The 16,921-nt window shown below is 35.4% G+C and overlaps 2 protein-coding genes and 5 non-coding genes across 9 annotated transcripts; 2 read left to right on the forward strand and 5 right to left on the reverse strand.

The window, feature by feature from the left end:
• The first annotated feature begins 707 nt into the window (after nucleotides 1-707).
• LOC147280876 (cysteine synthase) lies at nucleotides 708-5,057 on the forward strand. Of its 2 annotated transcripts, none has more exons than XM_086249053.1 (11): nucleotides 708-829; nucleotides 1,341-1,395; nucleotides 1,505-1,614; nucleotides 1,897-1,954; nucleotides 2,354-2,617; nucleotides 2,700-2,837; nucleotides 2,963-3,014; nucleotides 3,465-3,544; nucleotides 4,250-4,309; nucleotides 4,473-4,553; nucleotides 4,724-5,057. In XM_086249053.1, exons 2-11 carry the CDS (start codon nucleotides 1,354-1,356, stop codon nucleotides 4,814-4,816), a joined length of 978 nt encoding a protein of 325 aa, XP_086105179.1. In that variant the 5' UTR covers nucleotides 708-829; nucleotides 1,341-1,353; the 3' UTR covers nucleotides 4,817-5,057. The 2 variants fall into 2 exon arrangements, with proteins under 2 accessions (XP_086105179.1, XP_086105180.1); XM_086249054.1 differs by having other exon boundaries at nucleotides 818-920.
• Nucleotides 5,058-5,356: 299 nt separating this feature from the next.
• Nucleotides 5,357-5,518, reverse strand: LOC147280877 (U1 spliceosomal RNA). The gene has a single exon (XR_015123176.1). It is a non-coding gene; the product is annotated as a U1 spliceosomal RNA (small nuclear RNA).
• Nucleotides 5,519-6,776: 1,258 nt separating this feature from the next.
• LOC147280878 (U1 spliceosomal RNA) lies at nucleotides 6,777-6,939 on the reverse strand. The gene has a single exon (XR_015123180.1). It is a non-coding gene; the product is annotated as a U1 spliceosomal RNA (small nuclear RNA).
• Nucleotides 6,940-7,978: 1,039 nt separating this feature from the next.
• LOC147280879 (U1 spliceosomal RNA) lies at nucleotides 7,979-8,139 on the reverse strand. Its single transcript, XR_015123177.1, has one exon. It is a non-coding gene; the product is annotated as a U1 spliceosomal RNA (small nuclear RNA).
• Nucleotides 8,140-9,260: 1,121 nt separating this feature from the next.
• LOC147280880 (U1 spliceosomal RNA) lies at nucleotides 9,261-9,417 on the reverse strand. Its single transcript, XR_015123179.1, has one exon. It is a non-coding gene; the product is annotated as a U1 spliceosomal RNA (small nuclear RNA).
• An 895-nt stretch (nucleotides 9,418-10,312) lies between these two features.
• Nucleotides 10,313-10,473, reverse strand: LOC147280881 (U1 spliceosomal RNA). Its single transcript, XR_015123175.1, has one exon. It is a non-coding gene; the product is annotated as a U1 spliceosomal RNA (small nuclear RNA).
• Nucleotides 10,474-11,794: 1,321 nt separating this feature from the next.
• On the forward strand, nucleotides 11,795-16,015 carry LOC147280882 (cysteine synthase-like). 2 transcript variants are annotated; one of them, XM_086248889.1, is made up of 11 exons: nucleotides 11,795-11,969; nucleotides 12,894-12,953; nucleotides 13,074-13,183; nucleotides 13,298-13,355; nucleotides 13,612-13,875; nucleotides 13,950-14,087; nucleotides 14,196-14,247; nucleotides 14,606-14,685; nucleotides 15,181-15,240; nucleotides 15,390-15,470; nucleotides 15,685-16,015. In XM_086248889.1, the coding sequence occupies exons 2-11, from the start codon at nucleotides 12,915-12,917 to the stop codon at nucleotides 15,772-15,774; spliced, it is 972 nt and encodes a 323-aa protein (XP_086105015.1). In that variant the 5' UTR covers nucleotides 11,795-11,969; nucleotides 12,894-12,914; the 3' UTR covers nucleotides 15,775-16,015. The 2 variants fall into 2 exon arrangements, with proteins under 2 accessions (XP_086105015.1, XP_086105016.1); XM_086248890.1 differs by having other exon boundaries at nucleotides 11,796-11,960.
• Nucleotides 16,016-16,921: the final 906 nt, after the last annotated feature.

The following is a 16,921-nucleotide window of genomic DNA, read 5'->3' on the forward strand; positions in this document are numbered from 1 at the left end:
GATGTCATCATTTTTTAAATTTAAAAATTATTTTCAAATTTCATACCCAACACGATTTTAAATTTTAAAAATTGATTTTGAAAACTCACATTTAAAAAAAACTCACATTTATTTTTTCTAAAATGCCACAAAGGCACAAAAGAGCTTTGTTAAAAAGATTGTTGACATTTTTTTATTTTTATAAACAAATCGTAACTTTCTTTTGTTTAGCAAAAAAGAAAAAACTTAATTTAATTTTTGCTGTTAAATTGGTTTTTATGGATTAAGTATGCACACACGTGACAAGAAAAATTATAAAATTGCTAATAACTTTATTTGATATCAAGCAAAGGTAGATAGCGTTGACCTTTTGTTGGTTTTGTTTTAAAAATGAATGTTATTTACTCTAGAAACAAGATACAATACTAGTATACTACTCAAATAAATAAATAATATTCACACAAGAAAATAATATATTATGTGCAATTAAATCATTATCAAATGAGCCCAAATTTTATTTTATTGATTTGTTTAATACCACTATACAGTCTATACCAGTATTTATTTTTACAATTATATCATCTAATATCGAAAATTGAATATTTAAAATTTGCATAAAATTTCTCCCGTACTTGAGTGCCGTGTGTCATCTTTTTATACTTTTTTTTTTCTTTTTAAGAATAAAGATACTTTTTTTAAGAAGAAGCCGGCGGATGACGATGAAATCCAGAAAATATCAAAAATACTTAAAAACGTAACGCCGGCAGAAATTTATTTGTTTAAATCTCCGCAAGTCTCTCACTTTTGTCATTTGGCTTTCTCTTCTGCTGAGATAAACTTTTCGAAGCTGGTAAGCTTCCAAAGCCTCTCTATCTCTTTCATTTCGTTTCAGTCACATATTTCTTAAAAACTCTTTGCATTGTCCCAGGAGTCTCAAAAAGGTGTGATATGAGTCCTTTCTTTTAATATGTTTGGATCTTTTTGTTTCTTTTTTTATTCAATTTATTGTTTTTAAGATACAAAGCTTTTAGATTTTTGAAATATGCATTTTTTTTCCCTACTTGATTGTTGTTTTATGATCATGGATACGGAATTGGTCATTGAGGTGGTTGTTGATTTGAAGTCATAATCTGTTTGGGTGCTGAGAAAATGGAGAAAACGAAATGAAAATAAAAATCTGAAAAAGCAAGATCAACTCAGTTTCTCAAGTATTAAAGTTTAGAGTTCCAAGTCATACAGAATTGTTACTTTGTTTTTATTTTTTGACAACATTCTTGTTTGTTGTTCATTTAAAGCTGGCTGCTTTTGAATTTCATGTATTTTTTATTGCTGATACTTTTAACTCTTCATTTGTTTAACAGCTGTTTGATAAAGATGGTGGAGGAGAAGTCTGGGATTGCAAAAGATGTTACTGAAGTGAGTCACACCCCATTTTCATTTCATTACCTTTGCCCCTTTGGGTGTCTAAATATTAAGGTATATGTATAGCTGATCGAATGTGTTTATCGACCGTGAATGTTTACAGTTAGTTGGTAAAACACCATTGGTGTATCTCAACCGTATTGTAGATGGCTGCGTGGCAAGAATTGCTGCTAAGCTGGAGATGATGGAACCCTGCTCTAGCGTCAAAGATAGGTAATAACCCTGCTCTTTTGCCAAAGATGGGTACTAACAAATTTTGTATTTTTTCTATTAATTGGAATATTTATCTGTTGCACACCTGGCAGTTGTTTGATTGTGATATATTGTCACTAGGATGTGCTTTCTTTAGTGTGATCATTCTGAAGTTGGATTCGTATGAAAGTTGAACTTAATTTCAAAATGTTCCTGTGGCCTAGTTATATGCAATCAACTGGAAACTTAGAATGATGATTTTTTATTTATTTAATTTTGATATGGAATTCTGTTGTATTGTAGGATCGGATACAGTATGATTGCAGATGCTGAGGAGAAGGGTCTCATTAAGCCGGGTGAGGTTAGTATTCATATCTTCCTTATCCAGACAGGTTAAAAAGGTTTTGTGAATCCATGTGGTGCCTTTCTTTAAAACATGAATAGAAATGCAGTTTTACCAACCCTTCCCCGATTTCATAATTAAAGGCACTTCTACTAACCTTTAGACATCATTTGATCATTTGCAATTTCTAATTTCTATTAGGATTTGATTAATTTGATAAACACAACCATAGGTGCCAACATGCAGAGTTTATTAATTTTCTGTCTGTTTCTCTCTCTCTGTAATATAAATTATTTGAATGATTTGTGTATTCATTACTTTTCATAGTCTAATAGTGTTTTCTGTTTTGTTTCCGTAATTAATGACGTTAAGGAGAAAACTTTTGATTTGACAAAGTTTTCTTGTTTCATGCTATAGAGTGTCCTGATTGAGCCTACAAGTGGAAATACTGGCATAGGATTGGCATTTATGGCAGCTGCTAAGGGTTACAAACTAATAATCACCATGCCTGCTTCAATGAGTCTTGAAAGACGAACCATTCTTCTAGGTTTTGGAGCTGAGCTTGTCCTCACAGATCCAGCTAGAGGTATGAAGGGGGCTGTTCAGAAGGCTGAAGAGATAGTGGCAAAGACACCCAATGCTTATATGCTTCAGCAATTCGAAAACCCTGCCAACCCAAAGGTGCCATTTATGTCATGTTTTGTTAATCTATGACACTTTTTGTCTGGATAGATTGATGGACAGGTTTTTCTCGTCTGTTTAGGTACATTATGAAACTACTGGACCAGAGATCTGGAAAGGCTCTGGTGGTAAAGTCGATGCCTTTGTTTCTGGGATAGGGACTGGAGGTACAATAACAGGTGTTGGGAAGTACCTCAAAGAGCAAAATCCAGACATCAAGGTTGTCCTCTTTTTTTTTGTGTACATTATCATTTAGAGGAAAATAACTATTCAAACTTTTTTATGTTTATTTTGCTTATATCATGTTGCTGACTCCCCACATGCTCCCTTGCTTTATATGTTTAGCTCTATGGTGTAGAACCAGTTGAAAGTGCTATTTTGTCTGGAGGGAAACCTGGTGAGTCATGATAACTTGCTTGTTACAATCACATGGTTTAATATAAAACATAGGGCCTTTTGATTTGGGCTGATCTCTTTATTTAGAGTTTAGTAAATGTCATTTTTGGGCCTAAGATAATATATATAAAGTGGACCTTAAGTCAGGATTCCTATCTGAAGCTTTAAATTTGGGGGCTCAAGGCATTAGCCTCACTGGGCACCCCTCAGAGCCGGCCCTGTAATTGTCCCTTCAAATTAAAAAAGAAAAAAGGTTACCCACATGCTAGAAAATTAGTGTTTTAAGGCAATCCTATATCAGACTAACTTGGGCAACTGTTGGTATCCTAAATCAATGATCCAGCATCAGTAAATGATATTGAGTACAAACTGCTTGCTTTAAAAAGTGAACAATTTATTCCCATATTCTCCTTGCTTAATTTGATGACCTGTGTAATTTTGTATATCCCAGGCCCTCACAAGATTCAGGGAATTGGTGCTGGCTTCATCCCTGGAGTTTTAGATGTCAACATGATTGATGAAGTTATTCAAGTAAGCCTTAAAACTTCTACTGGGCATTATTATCCAGTGAATGGATGATGTTATTCATTTTTGTAATAATTGTGATATTTTTCTACTTTTTGGCTAATTAAAGCAGTAGTATACAATGGAAAAACATCATAATTTTCTTTTTGGTTGGAAGGGAAAACACCATAATTGAAAATGCAAAAGAAGCGAATTTGTGTTTTTCAATATCTCTAGAGCTTTGAGGAACCAAAATATAGATTGATTTTAGGAAAGAATTAAATTATCACAAAGAAATATACATGCTTTCAAATCCATTAACACGTTCAAGTGACTTTTAAACCTATTGGCGTTTCTTTAAGCTAGGCTCTGCAATTTATTTTGAAGTGCATGCCATTTAGTTTTTGGTATCATATGTAGGGGTTCCTTTTGGAAGCAATTTTAAGATAATCTGTCTAGGAAATATCAGTAAGGGAACCTCTCCATCTTTTAAGTTTTCCTGGTTGTCTGTGTTATTTTTAATTTCACTGCAGGACTTCTATGATATGCTTAAGAAGATAGATGATAAGTTATATGCTGTGGCAATTTCATTATGTATTTTATGAAATCATGTACCCATTCCCTAGTTCCCACCCCTTTTCTTATGCATCATTGCTGCTTTACTTTCACCCTTCCAAGCTGCAAGCTTATATTTGAGACAAAAACTGAAATTGATGTTTCTATACTTTGCAGATATCAAGTGAAGAATCTATTGAAACTGCTAAGCGTCTTGCATTGAAAGAAGGTTTGCTGGTAAGTCCACAACTATAAAGTACACATCTGAATGAGGACTACTCTTGGTTCTTTTAACATGCTATCGTTTTTTGTGCTGAATTTTAAAGTCTTGAGCATCCAAGTTTTCTTTGGTTGCTTTCCTTCGTCTTCTATCGTTATTTATGTTTAACATGTATTGCAGGTAGGGATATCATCCGGTGCTGCTGCTGCAGCTGCGATTGAAATTGCAAAAAGGCCAGAAAATGCTGGAAAGCTCATTGTTGTAAGTTTCTTTGGTTCTTCTCCAATAGATTTAAACCATGTGTTTGACTACTCATGTTTGAGCAGTTTTCAAGTACAAGCCTTGAAAAGGGACCATTCATTTTTAAACAATGCTCCTAGTTGGGTACTCACCAAGTTCCAAGTACTTATTCATTTCCAAAATGTCTACAGGTGGTCTTCCCCAGCTTTGGAGAGCGTTATCTCTCCTCTGTGTTGTTCGAATCTGTGAAGCGGGAGGCAGAGAGCATGGTCTTTGAGCCCTGAGATGTTCCCTAGCTTCAAAAGGAATTGCACAAGTTTCATGTTGTGTGAGGCAGAGAACATGATTATCAAGGCGCACTATGTTTTCGTTTTTGAGTGCCTTTGCTTCTTGACATTAGTCTCAATAAATATGAATAATGTACTGGCTTTCCTGTCTGTATGTGAATTTAGTAAAGTTTGTATGGCTGACTGGATCAGGTGCTTACATTGCCGAGAGATTATTCAACAAAGTATTTGAAGAAAATTAGCTTCTCAGTTAAAGAGTTATATGAGAGCTGCATTTGTGAATAATGGATATTCTCAATGAGTTAAGGTTGATGAAATCGGTCCACTAGTTCTCTCAGTGACTACCTTCAAGTTTTGACTGATTCAAATTGTAAATAAGAATAAGAAAGTAATCTGGGAACGAAATACTAATTCACAAATCTGAACCTTGAACTCACAAACCGAAAAAATTAATAATTGTAGAAGAAACAAAAGAGTTGAATATATATACATGAAGCAAGTTTACTTGGAAGTATTAAAATTTTGGCGTAGAATTGGGAAGGGGCCGCACGAACGCAGGCCCCCACTGCCACAAATTACGACGTTGGCTCTCCTACGTTGAGGAGACCATAGGCTGGCACCCCTCCTAAGTGCGATGGAGGTCACCAACCTAGGCCATGAGCCTTCTTGATCGCTCATAGACCTCGTCCAGGTAAGTAAGTTCTTTTGTTGCACCTCCCTCTTTTTTATACACATGTCTTCATCTTACCTCTACCTTTCTCTTTCGATGTGGGATCCAATAAAGCTAAAGCTACCCAATGAGCTCTAGCTATGATAAGTTCAAATTCAAATGTAGGCCAAGCGTTTTCAGCTTCTTTTTTCTTTTTCAAATTTTTCCTCTTAATTGAGTATCAGACTATCAGTTCAAAAATTAAGCTGGTTTTTGCTTTAATGAGGAGTTGAGGACTAAAGATGTGAAAATAATAATTTACTTTTCAACACATTAAATTCATAGGTTTTTGTGTGAGTGGAATCCATGTGGCAAATAAACATGGGGAAGATCCAAGGAGAAAGGCAAGAGGGGAAGTTTGCTAGCATTTTTACCCTGTTGATATACTAGCAGATTCAACTCAACAAAGCAGGTCTCACCAATCTAATGGTGCGCCTGCACATAGGAAAACTCTTCACAGTCAAAATCAACAAAGAATAGTTGAACTAGCTAATTAGGAACTAAAGTGCCAGCTGTCCTATTAGTTAGGATCACAGTAGGTTCGTTGTAATGGTTATTGTATAAAAGAGAGGCTTGTATTCATTCTTCAAAATTAATGAAAATACTCAGTTTCTTTTATGAGTTTTCTCTCTTCTCTCTCAAAACTTTGTTAGCTTCCAAACAGTTCATACCTAAAGCTCATTATACCCCGGTTTGAATTCATTGTTCTCCTTTTATTACTTTGGTTCTAACAAAATGCTGTTTCAGTATTCCTCAGTAACAAGCATCAAAGAACAGTCTTTTTTACGTACAGAAACTAGAAGAACGTAAAAGGTTCAATTGAATTCTAGTTTTTGCAATTCTTCCTATGTATCATTCTCTGTCCAAATTAACACTTGACCCTTTTTTCTGTTGTATTTTCAATGTTCATCCGCAGTTCTAGAGTGAGAGCCATGTTATTTTGATGTTCGATTAATTCATCGGACCCATCTAGTCTTAGTATCTTACCAAGCAAAAGAACATGCAAATTTCAGATTAAGAAGTCGTAGCATAATAGCATTACCAATACATTAGTCATGTACGTGCTGATTGGTTTTTTGAAAACCACTTTCGAAACAACCCTCAAAAGTTGTAATCAATCCCACATCGCAAGACAAAATAAGAACAAAAATAATGGTCTATGATTTTTCGTGGGCTTTGATCATGGGCCTAGAATTGCATCTACATACTGCAGAAAAAGCCCAAGAAGAAATATTAAGACTAAAATTGGTAGGGGCCGCGCAAAAGCAGGCCCCCACGGCAAAAAATAACGACGTTGGTTCTCCTGCAAGGAGGAGACCATAGGCGGGCACCCCTCCTAAGTGCAATGGAGATCACCAACCTAGGCCATGGGCCTTCTTGATCGCCCATTGACCCCGTCCTAAGTAAGTTTCAATGTCACTCCCTATTCCCTTTTTACACTACTACCTTCCCTCTCTTTTCTCTTCTCTTTCAATGTAGGACCGACTCATAAACCTCATATTAATGACAAAGTTAGAGACTAGACTTGGAGGTGTTCCTCTCTACCCTTCCAAAATACATGGGCTATATTGCTTTGAAATGCTCACATTGACTACCGATCAAAGTGGTCTTGAGCTAATGGTACTACAAAGAAACAAATCATTGGTTCAAATTCTTCGGAGATGAACCAAAAGGTAAAAGCGAAAACTCATATAATGTTATTGTATCGATAGATGATTCAAAGTGATGAGAGAAATTTACCTATCACGGGAATAGGTGATGAGTGATGTGGTATTACCACTAAAAAAAAAGGAGCGAGAGCTCTAGTGGTGAACTGATGATGCCACATCACCTATTATGGAGATAGGTAAATTTTTCTTTAAAGTGATTTCTAATTAGTTTGGGAATCTCTCTAGTGATATACCACATGACTTGTTAGCGTTAGGAGCTAACTTGTTAGGATTTAGTAATATTAAGCACTCAACTTGTATATACTTTTTCAATATAAAATTGTTTTATAAGAAGATGAAATATAAGAATTGAAATCTTGCCACGTGCAGAGAAAGTATTAATTCTACTACAATTTGGAAAGGCAAATTATATTTCGGAAGAGATGTTGACATTCTTGAATCTAAAAGCCCTACAAGGAAAAAATTAAGGACACTTCTAAGTTTAGACTAGCAAATTGACCTCTCTTTTTTAAAGTTAATTATAATTTGTCATGTCATCTAACATAAGTATATATAGATGTGCACCATGTTTCTTCATCGTTGCTGCATCTCTGTGGCTTATTGATTCTATATCCCTCAAAATTTATACATAAAAGTTTCAGTCCTTAATTGCAAATGCACATAAGGACGAAATTCTAGAATGCTTATGAGATTTCAATATTTCATAATTTTGAGGATCCATAATTTAGTTGAATAAAATAAAAAAAAACTATAAAGATGAATCTTTAAGTGTAGAATTGGGCAGGGGCTGCGCGAACGCAAGCCCCCATAGCAATAAATTATGACGTAGGCTCTCCCACTTGGGGAGACCTTAAGCTAGCGCCCCTCCTGCGTGCAATGGAGGTCGCCAACCTAGGCCATGAGTCTTATTGATCACCCATTGACCCCGTCCAGGTAAGTATGTTGTAACGGTGCAGCTTCCTCTTTATTTATACGCCCTACTCTGCCCTCTTTCCCCTTCTTTTTTCGATGTGGGACTTGTTGTCGATATACACCACTACCGAGTTTGTGTTTTATACTTTTATGCACGCGACTTTAGCATAGCTGAGACCCCAATTTGATTTTCCACTGCTAATTAACAAAGGTTTGTAACTTTGTATGGCCAAAACAAAAAACAAAGGTTTGTAAATAAATTTTAAGATGCAAATTAAAACCCTTACTCGACCCACTAAGATGAAAACTAAATGGGATGGTAGAACTCTTAAACAATGGTCTTCTTTGCTCTCATTGTCTACTTGACAGGGTGGATTCTAACTGCCTCTAAATTTTACAGCTTGGTTCTCTTTGCTTTGCGATGAATTTGAGTCCAAGATTAATCAATACAATGAATAAATTGAGTTTATTTCTCAAAGAAGCATGGGTGCACATGAACACATCTGTAATCCCCAATTTGGGAACTCCCAATAATCAAATTTTGTTCCAGATTTTATATAGACTCCCAATAATATAAAATTTGTTTGTTAAATAAATTCATAGATAACAAAATCCAAAAGAGAATTGGCAAATGGCACATAACTATATTTGAGCACATTACCACCTCATTCAGAATTGTTCATCATGTGCCACATATTTCATGTTAGTTAAAAAACAATTAACATATGTAAACCACGTTTATTAATGAAAACCTAACCACAGTACTTAGTGAAAGAAAATCATAGCTTTTTCCCCTTATGTACTGAAAAAATAGCTAATACATGTAATATGTAGCACTCTATCAACAAGTGGGAATGGTATATGATGATGATCAAAGATGGTGAGCAAAATTGAACTAGCAATTGACCTCACCCGACAAAAAATAAACCTACTATATCACTCTCCATTTTCTATAATTATTTTGAAAAAAAAAAAGTCAAATCATTATATTTTTGAGTGACGATTTTCACACTTCAATTTTTTTTTATTTGCAAAAGAGGGAGCAAGAATAATAAATTAATTTCACTTGGGTAAAAAGGATTTACTCTTGAAATAGATTTACATTATGCATGAAGGTGAGAGAAACTAAAATTTTAGGGAATAGGATTAAGAGGGGCCGCGCGTACACAGCCCCACTACCACAAATTACGACGTACAGTCTCCTCTAGGGAGATGTTAGGCAAGTGCACCTCCAAAGTGCAATGGAGGCCACCCACCTAGGCCATGGGCCTTGTTGATCACCCATATGACCCCGTCCAGGTATGTAATTTGTTAACTGCGCCCAACTCTTTTATTTATGCTCCCACGCCTATCTTCACCTTCTCTGCTTTCCCCGGTGTGGGACATTTCACCAAAGTTCGCAAACCTTACTTTATTCATTGCCACCACACTCCTCGCTCACTGCTTGCTTCTTAATTTTTAATGTGTTTCTCTAACAATTTGTTTATTAGTTTTGAATATTTTTCATGAGCCAAAGTTTTTTGGCACCCCCAACTCCCATATTAATGGTCCTTCCACATCAAATTTGGAAGATCTAATTGAGCTACAATTTATATATTAAGCTCTAACTATATATTATCTCTGAACATTATATCAAACATGAAATTTTCTTAAGAATTGTGACAACTGTTGATCGATTATTAACAATCCATGATCATTAATGCATATGGGCAACTAACACAAATTATTTTATATAAAAAATGCTAATATAAGTGATACATGTACGTGAATGATTGACAACTATTGATTGATCGTTAACAATTTAAGATTGTCTAGGCACATGGACAATTGACGCTAGCTAAACTCTTAATTAAGATGCTTTAAGGGAAGAAAAACTGGGCCACTTTATCCAATTCTATGCCAGCCCTTTGGACCTTTGTACTTAGAATGGCAACTTGACCCACCAAGGATTCAAAGGAGGGTGATAACCAGTCTCGCCCTTCAGCAAAGATTACACAGTATGTCAATACAATCGGCCAGGAAGAACCCTAAAACTGAAATCAACATTTGAGAAACAATCACATTTTGGGAACATAGTATCATCACGTACCTATCTATTATATACCAAAAAGATGGGCGTCTGGGGAAGTTACAGAAAAAACAGCAACCATACAATGAAAAACAATACGACATCGTACAAACAAAATGTTTAACTTGAATTGGGCAGGGGCTGCGCGAACGCAAGCCCCCTCGGCAACAAATTATGACATTGGCTCTCCTACTTGAGGAGACCATAGGCAGGCACCCCTCCTAAGTGCAATGGAGGTCACCAGCCTAGGCCATGGGCCTTCTTGATCGCCCATAGACCCTGTCCAGGTAAGTATGTTTTAAGGTGCCTCTTCCTTTGCTTTTATACACGCTCGCCTCAACCCTTTGGCCTTAACTTTAGCGATGTGGGACAATTGACTTGCCAACATTGACTTCAAAAGACCACACATATGAGATGCTACACTTGTATTGAATTTACAGAGAGTGAGCACCATCTTAGAGACAATATGCACAATATAAAATTTAAACGGTGGTCTTATTAAAAAATCTAATCCAATTTTGAAATTTCTTTTCTCCTACTTTACACCTCGAAACACACCATTCTTATATAAAGCGAGTTGCTTTCGTATTTTATCTAGTGGAAATGGGATGGGGCTTGTTGCTCAGAGGATTAGGCCACAAAACCATGAAGGCATGAACTATGATGTTGGGCCCGGAAAAAATTGAAATATGTATTTTCCATTTTTAAAAGGCATTTTATATTTGTTTTTGTCAATGTATGTAGCCATGTAGGTGTTTAAGTTCCACTCTATTTCACCAAATTATTTTGGTTTAAATGGAAGAACAGCAATTTGGTAAAATTGAAACCAGATATCTTTTGTAGGCGACATGCCTACATCACCAATGACAAGCCATTTCTTCTTTGTCTGTACTGTACAGTAAACTCACTCTGTAATGCATCAGTGTCTTCCAGGCAAACCAAACAACACCCACCGACTGACCGACTCCCTTGGATAAAACCTTGGCCCCTCTCTTCAAAATAAAGTTATACATTGTAGTACATGCATATATATTTTATTGTATATAAACCTAAAATGTCTTATTTGATGTCATATAAAAAACCATTTCATTGAACCATTGCTGTCATTGTGGGTTTCTTATATTTAATTGTTTCATTCTACTGGTCTTTCTTGGACTTAGTTTCTTTTTTTTTTCTTGTCAACGACTGAGTTTCATTCCATAGTTACTGTCATAATGGTATATTAAATTGGGTTCATCTGGTTGGTTAGCTACTAGGATTGTTGTATTAATAATTACAAATCTTCAGATGGCAATGGTTGTTGTACTTTTAAAGTCTCATCTTTATGGTTACTGACTTTCTTTTCATTTCTTTCTTTTTTTCCACTACCTTTTCATGAAATAATTTTGTTTTTTGTTCAGATGTTGCGTGAATAATTAGATGTCAATCAAATTATACCATGAGAGAGATGACATCATTTGGAATTTTGGATAGAGTCATAGACTAAAGATTCTTTTGTGATTTTCGAGAATACAAGATTGCTATACAGGAAGATAAGCATGCATATGGAACAAAACTATGCCAACATTACAAAGCCGTGTTTGACTGGAACTTGATAAAATAAAATAAAAATTAAAAAAAAATCACTCTCAGACTCTCAGTAGGCCCTGTGGAAATGCAAGGAGCCCAAGTCCTGTAGTAAACATCGTTAACCAGTACCAGTAGTATTGTATCTTGCAAAGACAATACAACATTGCACCAACAACTGCTTTCTTTTCCTCCATATCTGGTTGCAGAGATAAGGTTGTTCTGGTATAACTTTTGGTTCTTGTTTGATTGTCCATTATTTGGGTTTTCATTTGAACTCTCTGTGTTCCACTTTTAAGTACTAAATTTTGCATCATTGAACTGTTTCTTGGTTTTTGTATTTGATACCTGCCCATTTCTCTTATTTGCTCAGCTTCTGTTGGTTAACTGTGGATTTGGGGATTCTAGGATTTTACAGATTTGGTTTTTTTTTTTGGTTGTTTCTTTTTGTAAAATTTTGCATAATATGTCTCTCTTGACATTTGGGTTCTACAAATTTCATTGTTATTGCTTGAAAGTTTGACCCTATAAATATTGGATAAGTTTCTAAGCTATTACTCTGTCTTGTGCTCTGTTTTATGGTAGTTAATATATAGTTGGAAAAGTTTTCACTTTTGAGTTTTCGGTGGTTTGTTCAGAGCGACCTGTGCCGTAGGATTACATTAAAAACTGGGAAATTGAAATTTTTTCCATACTACTTTTATAATCATTGATTCTGAACAATTTGGGCTTGGGAGCATTTGGTGATTTGTTTGATAATTCTGGAAGAGTAAAACTACTGGGTTATTGAAACTTCTTTGAATTCTACTATGCTTTAATGATCTGTTTTGCAAACCTTCATTACTAGAGAGTGTCCGTGTTAAGCACCTGATATTTCTCCATGCTCTGTTTATATATATTGGCTGTTGATTATGGCATCTAACCTTTCAAAATTCATATGAATGATCTGCACATTTGGGTTCTTCTGATTCTGTTGACTATTTTGCCATTTTGAAACATTTTCCCTTATTGAATGGAAATAGAAATCTTGGATATCAGTATAGGCAAATGATGTCCTTATTTTTTATGATATCAGACATAGGTTTTCAAATAGCAACCTGGCAATGTACTTCTTCAAAGTTTGTTTTCACTATTTTACTCCTTTATCAGCTTGCAGTCTGAAAAGGGAACATGGAGGACAAGTGTGCCATCAAGAAAGATGTCACAGAAGTAATATTTCCTCATGAAACTTAAGCTTTCCATGATGCTTACCTCTTTTCCATTTTAGTTTTTCATCTTATTTTGCCTTACGGTATGCTCTCTTTTTGTCTACTTATTTGATTTATACAGTTAATCGGCAATACCCCAATGGTATATCTCAACAATGTTGTGGACGGTTGTGTAGCGCGAATTGCTGCCAAGCTAGAGACAATGGAACCCTGCTCTAGTATAAAAGACAGGCATGTTCTTTTTTATTTTTCCCTGTAGAATATTGATTTTGATTTGTCTAGCATGAAAGCAATCCAACAAGTAAGGGATATAGAGGATAAAGGTCTTAAATTTTTAATATGCAGGATTGCATATAGTATGATCAAGGACGCAGAGGATAAAGGTCTAATTACGCCAGGGAAGGTTGGAAATAAATGTTTGTCATATCTATATATGATTGTTTAAGTCAGTCATACAGATTTTTCAGAGTTGATCTTCACTCTTTATGTTTAATTGTATGGATGTGGCAGGATCGCTTTTGCCACAAGTTTTCCTTTTTCTTTTCTGTTCTTCTAAGGATATCAGTATGGAATTGCCACTTATGTCATCCAAAATGTGGAGTGTTTCAACTAACATTCTTCCCTTGGTTCTTGATATGCATAATTAATGGGCACTGAAGACTGTTCTTGTTGAGCCCACGAGCGGCAACACTGGCATTGGATTGGCATTCATTGCAGCAAGCAAGGGTTACAAGCTTAAGCTAACCATGCCCGCATCAATGAGTTTTGAGAGAAGAATTGTGCTCCTTGCTTTTGGAGCTGAGGTGTATCTCACAGATCCTGCCAAGGGCTTTCAGGGAGTTCTTGATAAGGCTGATGAGCTGCTAAGTAACACACCAAATAGTTATATGCTTCAGCAATTTGAAAATCCTGCCAATCCAAAGGTATATTTGCAGTGACTCTGATGTGGCTAGATGGTTGAGAGGATTTATGAATGATTTTATCATCATTAGTGTAGATTCATTACGAAACCACCGGCCCGGAGATATGGAGAGACTCAGGAGGGAAAGTTGATATCCTGGTTTCAGGGATAGGGACTGGGGGTACAGTAACCGGTGCAGGGAATTTCCTTAAAGAGCAAAATCCGGAGATCAAGGTTGAATTTTTTGCATATATACATCTATTATATGCGCATGTAACGAGGGATAGAAATTTATTACACTTTAGATGGTCTAATGGTATGATTTATTTTGTTTATGCCTAGGTGTACGGTGTAGAACCAGTTGAAAGTGCAGTCTTGAATGGTGGTCCACCTGGTGAGTTACTATAATCCCTGCATTGCATTGTCTTCCCTATTATTTTCTTGTGTTCTTGTGGAATTCATTTGCTTGTGGAACATAGTACAAGTTACAACGCAACATGAAGGGGATCCTAGGTTTTTCTGGTTATCTGTATATCCCTTCAGAATAAAATAAAAGTGAGAAGTTAAGTTGATATCCTTAGAGTGTTAAAGAATATCCCAAGTATTATAACTTAGTTTTGATTTGTTTAAGTGGTCAAATCCATGGTTAAATTTCTCCAGCATGAAATTACTATCCCACAGTATTTGAGACTTCATCCGCCTATATTGACTGATGCATGTCTTGATACCTAATATGCACCCACGTCTCACAGGGAAGCATCTGATCCAAGGAATTGGTGCTGGTTTCATACCTAAAGTTCTGGATGTTAGCTTGCTCGATGAAGTTATTCAAGTAAGTCTTGAAATCCTTATACTCTAGTTAAATTTGATTTTACATAAAAGTGTAAAACTGATCTACTACTTTATGTTTCCATAACATGAACCAGTCTTTTGCTAATGAACTTTTGACTGGTATTAGCGAACAGAATATAACTGTTCCTTTCAATTTTCCTTGTTCAGTTAACAGATATGGTTTCGACAAACAATATCAAATGCTCTTTCATGGACAAGTTTAAGTTTGAGTCCTCACAACGATTGTGTTTCCTATTTTCTTGGAGATTGTTAGGCAGTTCACGGTTGTTAAACATAAGTTTCAACATTGTTATTCTTATATGGATGTGTTATAAGTTATAACAGCAAGAATATTGTCCATACCATTTCCTTTGTGAATCTAGTGAAATGTAAAAACTGCCAACTTGTTTACGTGACAGTATGTGTCATTTGATCTGAGTTGGATGCTAAAGCAAGCATGAATTTCCATTTAATGATTGCCCGTGTTTCTATCTAGGTATCCAGCGAGGAAGCTATTGACACTGCTAAGCTGCTTGCCCTGAAAGAAGGTCTTCTGGTACGGTAGTAATTAGTTGAATCACTTGGTGGTTTGTGAATTTGTTACCCTCCATTATTTCCTAATATGGGAATTTAAGATTTCTCTAGTGCAGGCATTTATCTTTTTTACTATTTATGATGCTGATTGTGGGAGCAAATATTTTGCAGGTGGGGATTTCATCTGGTGCTGCAACAGCAGCTGCATTAAAGTTGGCAAAGAGGCAAGAAAATGCTGGAAAACTCATAGTTGTAAGTCTAATTGCCGTTTCTGAGTTGATATAGAACCTGTGCTGCATTTTATTATTGAGCGTTTTGTTCATCCAGTGCTGCATTTTGGATTGAAATATAATCACAACTGTTGCTTGCATTATTTGGTTCAAATCTGGATTAAAATTGTTATTGACTGAGCTTTTCTCAATCTAAAACTCCATTAACTTTTGCATTTATTTTGTTGCATGTGCAGGTTGTGTTCCCCAGTTTTGGCGAACGTTATCTGTCTTCTGCACTCTTTGATTCCATTAGGCATGAGGCAGAAAACATGACTTTTGACTGACAGTGTTGCTGAATTTCGCAGAATGCATTTAAAGGTTGCCTTGGTTCATGAAATAATGAGAAAACTTTGCTCTAGCCAGTTTGTATGGCAATATGATCGCCTGAACTTAAACAATACAAAATTTGATTTATATGATCTGTAACGGATAAACAGCAACTTCTGATTGATGAAGGTCATCTCTTGATAACCTCAGTAGGACATCCATGGGCCTATATGGTATTTTAACTATTAAGTATGTTCATTGTGTTTTGTGAACTGAGAGCTTTGGACCCAGTACCACTCACTAGTCCTCTCACACACATGCCCAAATATGAAAGTTTCAAAAATTTGTTAAATAAGTTGAAAAATGAGGAAAAACTTTCATCTAATGGCTGTATACACCTCATCTCATGTGACATCCTTAGTTATGTGATCACTTGTGAAGAAAAAATTTGTACGTAAATCTCTCCTAAAAATAATGACCGGAAGTAAATGAATTTGTTCTTGTTTGTATAACAATATGATACATATGATGTTACCGGTGAATTTGGATTTTATGCTAGTTTCTAATGATACCGGTTCTTTTTTATAAATAAAATTTGATTTATATGATATTTCATCGATAAAATAAATTTTGATTTCATCGAGGACTCCAAATTTAAATGTTTAAGGGTTGCATAATGTTTCATATAACCAGTCTATTAAGCATGATGATTGTGTTTTGTGAACTTTATAAATCTATTTACAAGGACACCATAAAATGATAAAAGCAAAAAACAAAAGAGAAATTTCTAACCATGAAAACATCCCTCAATCGCTACTTATTGGTAGGCTTGGTAGCAAAACAATTGGGGTTAGATTTAAAGAATACTTTTGGAATATGGGAGAGTTTTGAAAGTAATATATATATATATTTTTCAAATTTTTGTAGTTTCTGACTTTCTGATAAGAAAAAAGGGTGGTAATAAATTAATAATAGAAAACAAAAAAATAACACTTTAAATTTCAAAATTTTCCCGTTGGGCCAATATGGATATCTACTGTAAGGTCCTCCTAGCTTTTTAAGGAATGGGCTAGATACCATTATGACTAGCCCACATTATACAGGCTTAATAATAGCTTCTCTCTCTCATCTTTATTCTGAGGCCCAATAGCTACTTGTCCTAAC

Source organism: Dryas octopetala, chromosome 6 (genome assembly GCF_963921425.1).
Source record: "Dryas octopetala chromosome 6, drDryOcto1.1, whole genome shotgun sequence".
NCBI lineage: Eukaryota > Viridiplantae > Streptophyta > Magnoliopsida > Rosales > Rosaceae > Dryas > Dryas octopetala.

Coding starts and splice junctions, on each gene's coding strand:
- LOC147280876 (XM_086249053.1), top strand. CDS start 1,354: ATGGTGGAGGAGAAGTCTGGGATTGCAAAAGATGTTACTGAA. Junction 1,615..1,896: donor TGCTCTAGCGTCAAAGATAG/GTAATAACCCTG, acceptor GTTGTATTGTAG/GATCGGATACAGTATGATTG. Junction 2,618..2,699: donor AAAACCCTGCCAACCCAAAG/GTGCCATTTATG, acceptor TCGTCTGTTTAG/GTACATTATGAAACTACTGG.
- LOC147280882 (XM_086248889.1), top strand. CDS start 12,915: ATGGAGGACAAGTGTGCCATCAAGAAAGATGTCACAGAA. Junction 14,088..14,195: donor AGCAAAATCCGGAGATCAAG/GTTGAATTTTTT, acceptor GTTTATGCCTAG/GTGTACGGTGTAGAACCAGT. Junction 15,241..15,389: donor CCCTGAAAGAAGGTCTTCTG/GTACGGTAGTAA, acceptor AATATTTTGCAG/GTGGGGATTTCATCTGGTGC.